The sequence below is a fragment of the Pyrgilauda ruficollis genome, unplaced genomic scaffold (genome assembly GCF_017590135.1).
Source record: "Pyrgilauda ruficollis isolate IOZ18807 unplaced genomic scaffold, ASM1759013v1 scaffold379, whole genome shotgun sequence".
NCBI classification, from domain to species: Eukaryota; Metazoa; Chordata; class Aves; order Passeriformes; family Passeridae; genus Pyrgilauda; species Pyrgilauda ruficollis.
Window position 1 is genome coordinate 47930 of NW_024525256.1, and position 13865 is coordinate 61794.

The following is a 13865-nucleotide window of genomic DNA, read 5'->3' on the forward strand; positions in this document are numbered from 1 at the left end:
GGATTGGGGGGAATAGCCTGGGAGTGGGGGGAAAAATATCCCGGGATGTGAGGGGAAATATCCTGGGATGTGGGGTGGAAAATAGCCTGGGATTGGGGGGGAGTATGCCAGAATGTGGGGGAAAATATCCAAGGATTTGGGGCAGAAAAAATCCAGGGGTTTGGGGGGAAATATCCCAGGGATTTCGGGGAAATATTCTTGGATGTGGGGGGAAATATCCTGGGGTTTGGAGGGCAAAAATCCAGGGGTTTGGAGGAACTATCCCAGGATTTCACGGTGGGGAAAATGGGATTGGGGGAGGAATTTGAGATTTCAGGGGAAAAAAATCTGAGATTTGGGGGAAAAAATGGGATTTGGGGGGAGAATTTCGATTTTTTTTGGGGGGGAAAGGGAATTTGAGGGAGAAAAATGGGATTTGGAGGAAAAATCCTGGGATCTGGGGGAAAAGATCCTGGGATTTGGGGTTTTTGGGACATTCCTGCCCTTTGCAGCCCAGGATTTTTGGAGGTTTTGGGATGTTCCCACCAGAATTCCCAAAAAAAGGGATTTTTCCCCACTTTTCCAGCCCCTTTTTTTGGGAATAAAGCAACCCCAGGCTCATAAAATCCCCGTCAGCTCCAATTAGTGGGAATTCAAATCCCTGGGAATTCCTGGAGAGCCTCTCCCAGGTTTTTTAATATCCCTGGAATCCGCTTAAATCCCAGTAATTCCCTCGGGGTTTCCATGGAAACGGGAATGTGGGAAAAGGGGGGGGGTTGGGGTTTTTTTCCAGGAGTTTTTGGGGTTTTTTTTCCAGGAGTTTTTGGGGTTTTTTTTCATCCCGGTAATTCCCTCGGGGTTTCCATGGAAACGGGAATGTGGGAAAAGGGGGGGTTGGGGATTTTTTCCAGGAGTTTTTGGGGTTTTTTTTCCAGGAGTTTTTGGGGTTTTTTTCCCAGGAGTTTTTGGGTTTTTCCAGAGGGATTTGGGAAAGGGGAGAAGCTTCCCAAAAAGTGGGAATGGGAATTGGGAAAACGGGAATGATCCCAAATCCCTCTTTTCCCAGGAGAATCCCCATTTTTTGGGGCCCTGCCTTTTTTTGGGGGGCAATGCCAGGATTTGGGAAAGGCTGAACATCCCAGGGAAAAACCACCCCGGGGAAAATCCCAATTTTTGGGCCCCATTTCCCTGGAAAAGGCCGGATTTGGGAACAGCTGAACATTCCAAGCAGCTTTTCCATGGGGGAAAAAACCCTGGAAAATCCCATTTTTGGCATCCCTTTCCCACCCACGTGGAGGAAAACTCGGGATGAGCTCCCATTTTTTTGGGATTTTCCCTTTTTTTTTTTTGGGATTTTCCCTTTCCCAGCCGCATAAAAGGGATTTTCCCTTTTTTTTTTGGGATTTTCCCATTTTTTTGGGGGAGATTTTCCCTTTCCCAGCCGCATAAAAACCTCAGGGAAAAAAAAAAAAAAAAAGGGATAAAAAAATTCCGGTTTTTTTTTCCCCCTTCGGTGCCAGAGCTCGGAATTATGGGAATTTTAATAACGGAGCCGGGGATGGAAAATTTAATAACGGAGCTGATCCGATTATCCCGGATTTGTGCCGGAGCAATTTCCCCTGGAACTGGGGGGGTCGCAGCTGGAATTGGATTTTCCCGAGGTTTCCCTTCCAGCCCTTGGATTTTATGGAAACCCCCGAGTTTTTGGGAATTTTTATGGGGTTTTTCCCCTAAAAATCGGATTTAAAAAAAAAAAAAAATTAGGGTTTTCCTCCCAGATTTGGGGGAAAAAGGAAAAAAAAAAAAAAAAAGGAAAAAAAAGCAATTTTTTTTGAGATTTTGGGGTGTTTTTTTGGGATTTGGGGTTCCTTAAAAGCGGGGTTTTATTTTTGATTTTTCCTCTTGGATTTGGGGTTTTTTGGAGGGGGAAAGAAGGAAAGGAAAGGGAAATTTTTTGGATTTTTCCTCCTGGGTTTGTTTTTTTTTTTGGGGGGAAAAAGAGGGAAAAGAAGGGATTTTGGGCTGAGAATTTAATCCCATTTAATGGTTTGGCTCCATTAAAATTCCAGGCAGGAATTCTCCCTCCCGATCCCATCCCGCCTCAATTTCCTGCTGGGCTTTTCCAATTTCCGGCTTTTTCCGCCCATTCCGGGGGGGAGGGAAAAAAAAAAAAAATTGGAATAAAATTAAAAAACGGGAAAAGCGGGAGTGGGGGAGGAGAGGAATTAATGAGGATTTAATGAGATGAGCTCATTAATGATTCATTAGGGGAGGGTTAATTAAAGGTGGGGATGGGGAGAGGAGAAAAGCAAGGAAAAAATGGGAATAAACTGGGAATAAAAAGGGGGATATTCGTAATTTCGAAAATATTTATTCTTATTTGCGCTAATTAATATTGTTATTAATCCATATTTATTATCCAAATTTTTATTAGCAATGATAATAATTAATAATTAACAGAAACCGAAATTAATAATTAGTTCTGATAATTATTTTTACTAATGGGAGTTGGGTTTAATAATAATAGAAGGGTGGAATAGAATGGTGATAATTAATAATTAATAATAACTGATAATATTGCTAATAATTTGAACCAATTATAATGAGAAATAACAATAAATAATAAGTAGAATATAACAAAAAATTTAAAATAATAATAGTAATAATAATAGGAGAATGATAACAGAAGAGTGGAATATAATGGTACTAATAAATGATTAATAACAACAAATTTTAATTAAATTTCTATTAATTTTAATTAAATTTCTATTAATTCTATTAATATTCTAAATTAATTTATATTTCTTTTCATTAAATAATTGTAATAAATAACAAATAATATCTAATAAATAGAGTGATTACTCTTTAATAATGATAATAATCTGGATAGTTATTAGAAATTAGAATTAATGAGAAAACAGGGAAAAAAGAAGGAAAAAAAATGGGAAAAAAGGAGAAAATTTGGAATTAAAAAAGAGGGAAAGAAAGAAAAACAGGGAAAGGAAAAAAAAAATCAGGAAAAATGGGAAAAATCCAGCCCGGAGTGGGAAAAAAACCCACGGAAAAAATTAACTTTTAATAAGGGAATATGCAAATGAGGCTCTGGGAATTAACGGGATTTGGGAATTTGATGGGATTTAGGGAATGAATTCCACGGGATTCGTTATCCCAGGAAATCCAGGAGCTGGGAAAGTGGGAATGGGGAATCCCAGAATTCCCACATTTCCCCCAGCGCCCTTTTCCCTCCTTTTCATCCCAAAAAATCCCGGATTTTCCCCCAGGTTCCCAAATTTCCCCCTTCCCCTCACCCCTTGGAATCCCAATTCCCAAATTCCCCAAAGCTTGATCCCGAAAAACCCCAAAAAAAACCGGGAAACAGACCCCGAAATCCCGGGGATTTGGACACGGATCCCATTTTTTCCCAGCCTTTTGCCTCTGGAATTCGCTGCTCCCCCACGGAATTAAAGATTGACCAAACCTGGGCCCCGTTCCCGAAATTTTTCCGGGTGGGAAAAGGCAGGGATCTGCTCCAATGGAGCCAGAATTCCCATTTTTAACCCTGGGAATGGCCAAAACTCCAGATTTTTAACGCCTGGAATGAGCAAATCCCAGATTTTTAACCCCCCGAGGGGGGAAAAATTCCGATTTTTTTTCTTGGTTTTTGTGGGAATTCTGGGTCTGGGGGGGGTTGGGTGCTTGGAAAAGTGGGAAAATGGGGGGAAAAGGGGAGGAAATGTGGGAAGAGTGGGAGAAATTGGGAAAAAATGGGAAAAAATGAGGGGGAAGGTGGGAAGAAACTGGGGGGAAAAATGGGAATTTGGTTTTCCCGAAGATTGCCCAAATCCTGGGCCCAAATTCCCGGGGTTTCCCCAACCCATGGGTGGGGAATATCCGGGAATTCCCGAGGGGATCCCCATGGGAATCTGGGGATGGGATGGGATCAGATCCAAGGGGAAAAAAAACCCCCGAAATTCCAGGAAAAGCCTCAAAAAACCTGAGGGAAAAAAGAGCTGGAAAAGGAGTTCGAGCCGAGTTCATCCCGAAAAACTCCGGAGGAGGAGGAGGAGGAGGAGGCCGGGAATCCCCCCAAGGGCTCGGATCCCTCCCGGATTCCCAGAAATCCGACTTCAAAGGGATTCCGAAGGGAGTTTTCCTCCCTTTTTTAAAATTTATTTTATTTTTTTTTCCCCCGATTTACGGGACAGGTGCCTCTGGAAGGGGCCCTGGAAAGGGGAGGATTCCATGGAAAAATCCCTTTGGATTTGGGGTTTTTTTTGTGTTTTGCCCTCTTCCTCCTTGGGGGAAAAGCAGGCGGAATTCCTGGAAAATTGGGAAAAATCATGGAAAAACCAGGGAGAAACTGGGAAAGATGGGGAAAATTAGTGAAAAAAAGGTGGAAAATGGGGAAAATCAGGGGAAAATGGGGAAAACGGGGGGAAAAAGGGGGAAAGGGTGGGAAGGGCGGGCGGGCAGGACTGACCTGTCGTAGTCGGCGCCGCAGAGCAGGCGGCGCTCGCGGCTGAAGCAGCGGCCCCGCAGCCCCCGGCCGCACTCGGAGCAGCGCAGGCACCGCTCGTGCCACGAGCGCTCGTTCACCCGCAGCAGGAAGCGGTCCCGGATCCCGCGGCCGCAGCCCGCGCACCGCACCGGCACCGGCAGCGGCACCGGCAGCGGCACCGGCAGCGGCACCGGCAGCGGCAGCGGCGGGGGGGAGCCTGGGGCGGGAGAGAGGTGGGGGAGAATTGAGAGAGATTGGGGAAATGGAGAGAGATTGGGGAAATGAGAGATTGGGGAAAATTGAGAGAGATTGGGGAAAATTGAGAGAGATTGGGGAAAATTGAGAGAGATTGGGGAAATTGAGAGAGATTGGGGAAAAGAGAGAGAGATTGGGGAAATTGAGAGATTGGGGAAATGGAGAGAGATTGGGGAAATGGAGAGAGAGACTGGGGATATCAGAGATTGGGGAAAATTGAGAGAGATTGGGGAAATTTGAGAGAGATTGGATGAGAAATTGGGGAAAATTGAGAGAGATTGGGGAATGAGAGAGATTGGGGAAATGAGAGATTGGGGAAAATTGAGAGATTGGTGGATGAGGGATTGGGAAATGGGAATGAGAGATTGGGGATGAAGGATGGGGGAATGAGAGATTGGGGAAAATGAGGGGGAAAAATGGAGAGATTGGGGAAATGGAGGGATTGGGGAATGAGGGATGGGGGGAAAATGGAGAGATTGGGGAAAATGAGGGGGGAAAATGGGAAATGGAGAGACTGGGGGAAATGAGAGATTGGGGAAATGGGAGAGGTTGAGGGAAATTGAGAGATTGGGGGGAAACAGCGAGAATGAGAGACTGGGGAAATGAGGGGAAAAAATGGGAGAGGTTGGGGGAAAATCCGGGAAAATGGAGAGATGGGGGGAAAAAAGGCAGGAGAGTATGAGGAAAATCCAGGGAAATTGAGAGATTGGGGAAAAACAATGGGAGAGTTTGGGGGAAAATCCTGGGAAAATGGGAGAGTGTGGGAAAATCCTGGGGAAGGGAGATTTTGGGGGAAAATCCAGAAAAATCTGGGAGAAACTAGGGAAATTTGGGAAAAAAAGGGGAAAATTTGGGAAATAATGGGAGAATTTAGGGAAAAATGGGACTGCTTGAGAGGAAAATGGGAAAAATCGGGGGGGGGGGGAAATGGGAAATTTTGGAAGAAAACCAAGTGGGAGAATTTAGGAAAAAAACAGGGAAATTCAGGGGGAAAAATGGGAGAACCCAGGAAAAACGGGTTTGGACATCAAGGAAATTCCATGGGGAGCTCCCAGAAATCCAAAGGAATATTTTTCCATGGGAAAAAAAAAAAAGAAAAAGAAGAATTTGGGGGATTTTGGGAAGGAATCCAGGGGATTCAGAGCTTTTTTCCTCACTCCGGATTTTTGGGAATTTGGTTTTTCTCCCTCATTTTTATCCCAACTTTCATCTCTGGCTGCTCCTCAAAGGGAAGGGAGGGAGGGAAAAATTCCAACTTTTCTCTGGCAGCGCCTCCTCCTCCTCCTCCTCCTCCTCCTCCTCCCGAGGCCATTCCCGGGTTTCTTCTGCCCAAATCCCGGGAAAAATGGGAATGAGGCAAGCCCCCAAGGCCCAACTTAATTTGGAATTTTGACCCCGGTTTTAATTTGGGCTCTGGAATTCCAATCCCGATTTCGATTCCAAATTCAAATTCCCAAATTCCAAGCCCAGCTCCAATTTGGACCCCAGAATTCCAAATTCAAATTCCCGGGGCTTTTCCAAGGATTTTTATCCCATTCCTGAGGTTATTCCCCACATTTTTCACGCCCCCCCACCGCAGTGTAAAATTAAGGATTTAAAATCCTCATTGCTGGTTAATTTAGAGGGGAAAACCGGGAATCATTAAAGAGGGAATGAAGGAGAATTTTCGGGAATTCCTGGGAATGTGGGATCAGGGAAAAATCCCGGGGAAAATCCTGGATTCCAGCCCGGGAAAATGAAAAAAAAAAAACAAAAAAAACCCCAAAAACCACGTTCTGCATTAAAAAAGAAACAAAGAAACAAACAAACAAAACAACAACAACAACAACCAAAAAAAACCAAAAAACCCCCAAAAAAACCCCAAAACGGGATTGGGAAAAGGGGGAGATTTGGAGCCCGGAAAAAAACGGGAATAAAGAGGAAAGCTCTGGGAAAAACGGGAAAAGGGACCCAGGGATGGGGAAAAAAATCCCGAAATGCCGGGAATTTGGGGATGCGGGAGGGAATTTTGGGAATTCCCGGTACTCACCGGCTCCCGGGAGCGGCGTTCCCTGCTCCCGGCAGGACGGAGCCTCCTCCGGCTTCATCCCGGCGGCTGCGGGGGAGACGAAAGGTCGGGAAAAACGGGAAAAAAGCGGGAAAAGCGGGATGGGAGCGGGAGAAACGCGGGACGGGAGCGGGGAGGAACCGGGAAAGCGCCGGGATGGGAGCGGCGGGGAAAAACCGGGATGGGAGCGAAGGAAAGGAGCGGGAAGAGCCCGGGATGGGAGCGGGAGCGGAGCGAGGGAGAACCGGGCAGGAACCGGGAGCGGCGAGGAGAAAAACCGGGAACGCGCGGGGATCGGAGCGGGAAGAGCGGGGGAAAAACCGGGATGAGAACGGGGGAAAAGCGGGAAGAGAACGGGGAAAAAACCGGGATGAGAACGGGGGAAAAGCGGGAAGAATCCGGGACGGGAGCGGGGAAAAGCCGGGATGGGAGCGGGGGAAAAACCGGGATGAGAACGGGGAAAAGCCGGGATGAGAACGGGGAAAAACCGGGATGAGAACGGGGGAAAATCGGGGGAAAACCGGGAAGAGCCCGGGACGGGAGCGGGGAAAAACCGGGATGGGAGCGGGGGAAAACCGGGATGAGAACGGGGGAAAACCGGGATGAGAACGGGGAAAAACCGGGATGAGAACGGGGGAAAATCGGGGGAAAACCGGGATGAGAACGGGGAAAAGCCGGGAGGAGAACGGGGGAAAAACCGGGATGGGAGCGGGGAAAAATCGGGGAAAAATCGGGGAAAAACCAGGAAGAGCCCGGGATGGGAGCGGGGAAAAACCGGGATGGGAGCGGAGGAAAAGCGGGGAGATCCCGGGATGGGAGCGGGGGAAAAGCGGGAAGAATCCGGGATGGGAGCGGAGGAAAATCGGGAAGAGCCCGGGATGGGAGAAGCGGGAGGCGCCGTCCCCGGTGCCGCTCACCCCGGCCGCGCCCATCGCGACTGTCGCGACACGGCGGCCCCGACGGGACCCCCGGCGTCACCGCGGGGAACTCACCGGGATCGCGACAGCGACACCGACAGCGGGATCGCGACAGCGGGATCGCGACAGCGACACCGACAGCGGGATCGCGACAGCGGGATCGCGACAGCGACACCGACAGCGGGCCCGGCGCTGCCCCCGCCCGTGCGCGCTCCCGGGGGAGGGGAGGGGCGGGGGCGCGCACGGGGGCGTGGGGAGAAAATTCCCTTCTTTTTGGGAATTCCCGTGGGGTTTTTTTTGGGAATTCCCGTTTCTTCCCCTCCGAGAATGGGAATTCCCCACCAACCCCCCCCCAAAAAAAAAGAAGATAATTTCCGAACTCAGAAACGCCGGGAATTCCACCCCCAAACCTGAAGGAACTGAGGGAAATTGGGGAGATTTGGGATCCGGAAGGATTTGGGGGAAAATCCAGAGGGAATTGGAGGGGTACGGGGAGGATAAAACTCCCCAAATTCCCAAGGAGCAGGACCTGAATCCCCAAAGATGAGAACGGGGGAAAATCGGGGGAAAACCGGGAAGAGCCCGGGACGGGAGCGGGGAAAAACCGGGATGGGAGCGGGGGAAAACCGGGATGAGAACGGGGGAAAACCGGGATGAGAACGGGGAAAAGCCGGGATGAGAACGGGGGAAAATCGGGGGAAAACCGGGAAGAGCCCGGGATGGGAGCGGGGAAAAACCGGGATGGGAGCGGAGGAAAAGCGGGAAGAATCCGGGATGGGAGCGGGGGAAAAGCGGGAAGAATCCGGGATGGGAGCGGAGGAAAAGCGGGAAGAGCCCGGGATGGGAGAAGCGGGAGGCGCCGTCCCCGGTGCCGCTCGCTCACCCCGGCCGCGCCCATCGCGACTGTCGCGACACGGCGGCCCCGACGGGACCCCCGGCGTCACCGCGGGGAACTCACCGGGATCGCGACAGCGACACCGACAGCGGGATCGCGACAGCGGGATCGCGACAGCGACACCGACAGCGAGATCGCGACAGCGACACCGACAGCGGGCCCGGCGCTGCCCCCGCCCGTGCGCGCTCCCGGGGGAGGGGAGGGGCGGGGGCGCGCACGGGGGCGTGGGGAGAAAATTCCCTTCTTTTTGGGAATTCCCGTGGGGTTTTTTTTGGGAATTCCCGTTTCTTCCCCTCCGAGAATGGGAATTCCCCACCAACCCCCCCCCAAAAAAAAAAAAGAAGATAATTTCCGAACTCAGAAACGCCGGGAATTCCACCCCCAAACCTGAAGGAACTGAGGGAAATTGGGGAGATTTGGGATCCGGAAGGATTTGGGGGAAAATCCAGAGGGAATTGGAGGGGTACGGGGAGGATAAAACTCCCCAAATTCCCAAGGAGCAGGACCTGAATCCCCAAATCCACCAAAATTCCGGGAAATTTCCCCTGAAAATCCAAATTAAATAGGGAAAAAAATAGGGGAAAGTTTGGGAAATGCTGATTTTTAGGGAGAATTAAGGAAGGTTGGGAATGGGGCCGACAAAATTCCCAAATCCCTGAATCCCCAGAGAGTTTTACCTTAAAACCACCAAAACCCCGGGAATCTCCCACCCCAAATTTCTGGGAAAACGCCAGGAAAGTTCAGGAACAATCAGGAAAATCCCAAACTCGCCCAAAGCAGAGCAGGAATCTCCTTTTATTCCGCTTAAAAAATTCCCGTTTTTTTTTTTTTCGGGAATTCCATGGGGGGAGGGGGAATCGGGGAAATTGGGAACTGCGATCCCGGGTTTTAGTGGGAAAAAGGGGATTTTTGGGAAAGGGGGCGCTCGCAGACGAAGAAGCACTCGAAGGTGCAGTGGACGTCGTTCCACTTCCCGGAGATCCAGAGGTGAGCACAATCCTCGTTATTCCCGCTGTCGTTGGGCTCCCCCTCCCGCCAAAACCTGGGAAAAAAATCGGGATTTGGGATGGGAAGGGCGGGGTCGGAACGTCCCCAGTAAATTTCCCATTTTTGGGGGGAGAATTCCGCCAAAATCCCGAGATTCGGGGAGCGGAATTCCCCGGAATTGCAATATTGAGGGAGAGAAATTCTCCGAAATGCCAAGATTTGGAGGATTTTTTGGGAGGCAGTTCCCAAAATTCCAACATTTGGACTCCACAATCCCCAAATCCTAATTTTTTTTGCCTCGTTTTCTGTGGAGAAAATTCTAAGAACCTCCCCCCAAATTTGTGGGATTTCCGAGGGGGAAAATCCCAATTTCCCTCAAACTTGTGAGATTTTTATGGGAAAAAAAACCCCAAATCCCAACTTTGGGGTGGAATCCCGGGACTTGGGGACCCGGGGCTCACGTGAAGGAGGATTTGTAGTCGGTGCCATCGACCCATTCCCAGTTTCCCTCGGAGGGGTCACCTGCTCGGCGAAGCTGCCCACCACGGCCAGGCGGGCGCGGCGCTCCCGGCACTGCTCCCGCGCCCGCTCCCAGCTCAGCCGCGCCAGCGAGAAATAATAACAATTCCCAGAGAAATATTCCCATTCCCGGGAATCCGCCCCGCACGGGAACACTGCGGGAACAACCCGGGAAGAAAATCGCCCAGATTTTGGGATCCGGGAATTCTCTCCCCCCAGAATCCCCCAAGCGTTGGAATATCCAGAGGGAAAAGGGGAAAATTCAGGGAATTTTGGGACTCACGGAAGGAATCCCAACTGGAAAAATTCCACTTCGGATTCTCCTGGTGGAGCTTGGAGGAAATGGAGGAAACTGGGGGAAAGAAAAAGTGGGGAAAATTCCCGAAAAATTGGAATTCTGTTTTTTTTTTTTTTTTTTTCTTGGGTATTTCCCACCCTTCGTATCCCAGGATTTGGGGATTTTGGGAATGTCCCACCCCAATTCCAGATGGAATTTGGGGTTTTTTTTTTGGGGATTAGGATGGGAATGAAGGAATTCAGGGAATTTGGGAATGAGGGAAATCAGGGATTTGGGATGGGAATTCAGGGAAATCCAGGAATTAGGATGGACGGGAGTGAGGGGGAATCGAGGGAATTCAAGGATTTGGGAACTCAGGGAATTGGGATGGGCGGGAATCCGGGTGAATTTCCCAGCCTGGATTCCGGGAATGAAGAGGAATTCTGGGATTTGGGGTGGGGGGAGTTCTGACGGGGGGGATTCCGGGAATGGGGGGATTTTGGGAATGATTTGGGATGGGGGGGGTTTGGGAATGCTGTGGGATTTTGGGAGCACTGTGGGATTTTGGGAACGCTGTGGAAATGGGGTGAAACGGGAAAATGGGGATAAAATGGGATAAAATGGGGGGAAACGGGGGGAAAATGGGGATAAAATGGGGGGAAAACTGGGAAAATGGGGTAAAACGGGGGGAACGGGAGAAACTGGAAAAAACAGGGATAGAATGGGGAAAAACAGGGGAGAAATGGGATAAAATGGGGAGAAACTGGAAAAAACAGGGATGAAATGGGAAGAAATGGGGAAAAATGGGGAGAAACTGGGGAAACTGGGACAAAATGGTGAGACATGGGAAAGAAATGGGATAAAATCAGGGAAAATCAGGGAAAGATGGGAAATAAGTGGATAAAATGGGAAAAACAAGGGGGAAATGGGATGAAACTGGGGGAAAATGGGGAAAAGAGGAAAACCCAACAGATCCAGGGGTAATCCAACAAATCAGGGGGGAAATGGAGGGGAAATGAAGAGAAATCCAGGGAAATTTTGGGAAAAATGCATTAAAATCCAGGAAAATTGAGGGAAAAATCCAAGGAAAATCCCGCCCTGCTCTTCCCAGGATTTCCCCCCAGGTTTTCCTGCTCTGTTTGTCCAGGGGTTAATCAATAACTGGGAATGCTCCAAGTTTGCCTCCAAGAGGGGAAAATTTGGGAATAATTCCCGGGATTTGGGCTTCTCTTATTGGGAATTATTCAAGGATTTGTTCCTGATGAATTCAAGGATTATTTTATTTGGGATCATTTGTTCCAATGATCACTTTGGGAATTATTTAAGGATTTTCTTTGGGAATAATTAGGGGATTACCGGGGAATTATTTTTTAAAATAATTTCCCTATTATTTCCAAGATTCTTTTGGGAATTCCCGCGATTTCCTCCCGGGATTCTCAGGAATTTGAAGCTCCCGGGAGTGGAATTTTTGGGATTATCCAAATTCCCTGATCAGGGGAGGAGGAGGGAAGGAAAAGCCCTTGGAAAAACCCTGGGGAAAGCAGGAAAAATCCAGGAATTCCACCTGGGAAGAGGCGCAGGTCATCCTGGAGCTCCTCCTCGTCCATCCTGGGATTTTTGGGGGGATTTTTTTGTGATTTTCCGGATCGGGGGCGCTCCGGGAATGATCCTGGGAATGTTCCGGTTCCCCCTCCCCCTGCAGAGGGTTAAAATTTAATCCAAGGAATTTTTGGGGTTGGATGTTAGAGCTTGGATTGGAGCCAATTCCAGAGAAATCAAAACTGTTTTTTTCCTCCCCATTCATCTAAGGATTTTTGGGGATTTTTAATGGGTTTCTTTTTCTTTTTTTTTTTTTTAATTTTTAAATTGAATTTTTAGGGTTTTTTTTGGGGGGGATTTCTGTGGGATTCTCATGGATTTTTTTTGTGGATTTTTGAAAGGCTTTAATAATTTTTACGGATTGTTCTGATTTTTTTTTTTAATTTTAATGGATTCTTTGGATCTTTATGGGTTATTTTTGGGTTGCAGGGTATTTTTTCAATTTTGCGGATTTTTGGGGGATCTTTTGTAAATTTTTGTGCATTTGCAGGGCTTTTTATTTATTTAGACGATTTTTTTTTTATTTTGGGCGATGTTTCTTCGAATCTCGGGGACTTTGGTGAATTTTTATTTGAATTTTGGTGGCTTCTGGGGGGATTTTTGGGGAATTTTCAAGGATTTTCCCCCTCCCTTTGAATCAAAATCCTGGCTCAAAATGGCGCCAGGTCCCGGAGGGGCGGGAGAAAGGGCGGGAAAAAAGGGCGGGAAAAAAGAGAAAAGGCGGGAAAAGAGCGGGGGAAAAGGCGACGCCAGGTGGCTTTGGGCGCCATTTGTCCCCTCCCAGTCCCCGTTGTCCCCAGTGACCCCTCAGAGCCCCCCACGGCACCCAAAGACCCCCCCCAGTAGCTCCCAGTAGCTCCCAGTAACCCCCAGTACCCACCCGTGGGGGGGCGCAGGCCGCTCCTGCCGCCATCTTGGCCGTTGCTAACAACAAACGCCGTTGCCAGGCAACGCTTCGGGCGGCCAGGACTCGGCGTGACGTCACTTCCTTCACATCAGAGTGTCACTTCCGGGCCCACCACAATGGTGGCCTGCAGGTACCGGGGGCGCTCTGGAGGCACCGGGAGGGCTCAGGAAGTACCGGGAGGCCCCTCAGGGGTCCCGGGAAGGCTCCGGTCCCGGGGAGGCTCCGCACCCCTCGCCCCCCTGTCCCCCCCCCACCTCAAACGCACCAACCCTCCCCCCGTGGGCCTTAATCCCTACTGCGGATGAGATCCAGGACAGGGATGAACGACCAGGAGCGGCTGCTGCGTCCCCTCGGTGTCCCCCGGTTCTCCCGGTGTTCCCCGTTTTCCTCCACACCCCCAGTTCTCCCCCTCCCATCCCCTCTGTGACCAAACCGGCGCTAAGCTGAGGCTTTAAAGCGGGCGCGCGCGTTCTGGAGCGTTAAATTTATTGAAAATAAAGCTGCTTTTGAAATCTTCGGTTATTCCGTGGCTCCGGTGGCACCGGGACGCCCTAACCGGGAACGGTGGCGGCGGCGGTGCGTCTTTGCGTTCCGGTTAAGTTTGTCCACTCACGGCCACAGTCCCTCCTTTCCCGCGCGCTTCTCGGCTTCACCGCGCGCCTGATTGATGGGTCGCTCCGCCAATAAAATTGCGCGGCTAAGGGCACGGCGTCCCCGCCGACCAATGGAAGCGCGAAAAGGGCGGGTTTGCCCGCCCCTCGGCGCGGCAGTGGGGGCGGGTCGCGCAGGGCGGGCAGAGGGAAGGGAAGATGGCGGAGGAGGAGAAGCTGCCCGCGGGGTGGGAGAAGCGCATGAGCCGCAGCTCCGGTGAGGGCCTGAGGGCGGGGGGCTACCGCGGGGGCCGCGGGGATGGAGCGGCGGGGATGGGGGCGGTGGGAAAGGGGGATGCGGGCGGCGGCGTTGGGCTTTGGAGGGGATGAGGGGG

The 13865-nt window shown here is 50.1% G+C and overlaps 3 protein-coding genes across 3 annotated transcripts in view; 1 reads left to right on the forward strand and 2 right to left on the reverse strand.

Annotated features, from left to right (window-relative positions):
* The window catches only part of LOC121358173 (LIM homeobox transcription factor 1-beta-like), an 11139-nt gene extending 2545 nt beyond the window's left edge, over positions 1 to 8594 (reverse strand). Inside the window, exons 1-3 of the mRNA XM_041476108.1 lie at positions 8557 to 8594; positions 6762 to 6827; positions 4460 to 4657 (exon numbers count right to left, since the gene is read on the reverse strand). Of these exons, the coding sequence (XP_041332042.1) occupies positions 4460 to 4657; positions 6762 to 6827; positions 8557 to 8594 (302 nt within the window). The remainder of the gene's footprint in view (positions 1 to 4459; positions 4658 to 6761; positions 6828 to 8556) is intronic.
* Positions 8595 to 9390: 796 nt separating this feature from the next.
* Positions 9391 to 12886, reverse strand: LOC121358174 (hepatic lectin-like). Its single transcript, XM_041476109.1, is given in 5 exon segments — positions 9391 to 9633; positions 10040 to 10100; positions 10103 to 10252; positions 10381 to 10449; positions 12850 to 12886. Coding segments are annotated over 5 exon segments (471 nt in total). The 3' UTR covers positions 9391 to 9479.
* Positions 12887 to 13637: 751 nt separating this feature from the next.
* The window catches only part of PIN1 (peptidylprolyl cis/trans isomerase, NIMA-interacting 1), a 2920-nt gene continuing 2692 nt past the window's right edge, over positions 13638 to 13865 (forward strand). Inside the window, exon 1 of the mRNA XM_041476110.1 lies at positions 13638 to 13747. Coding sequence (XP_041332044.1) covers positions 13690 to 13747 — 58 coding nt within the window. The 5' untranslated portion in view covers positions 13638 to 13689. The remainder of the gene's footprint in view (positions 13748 to 13865) is intronic.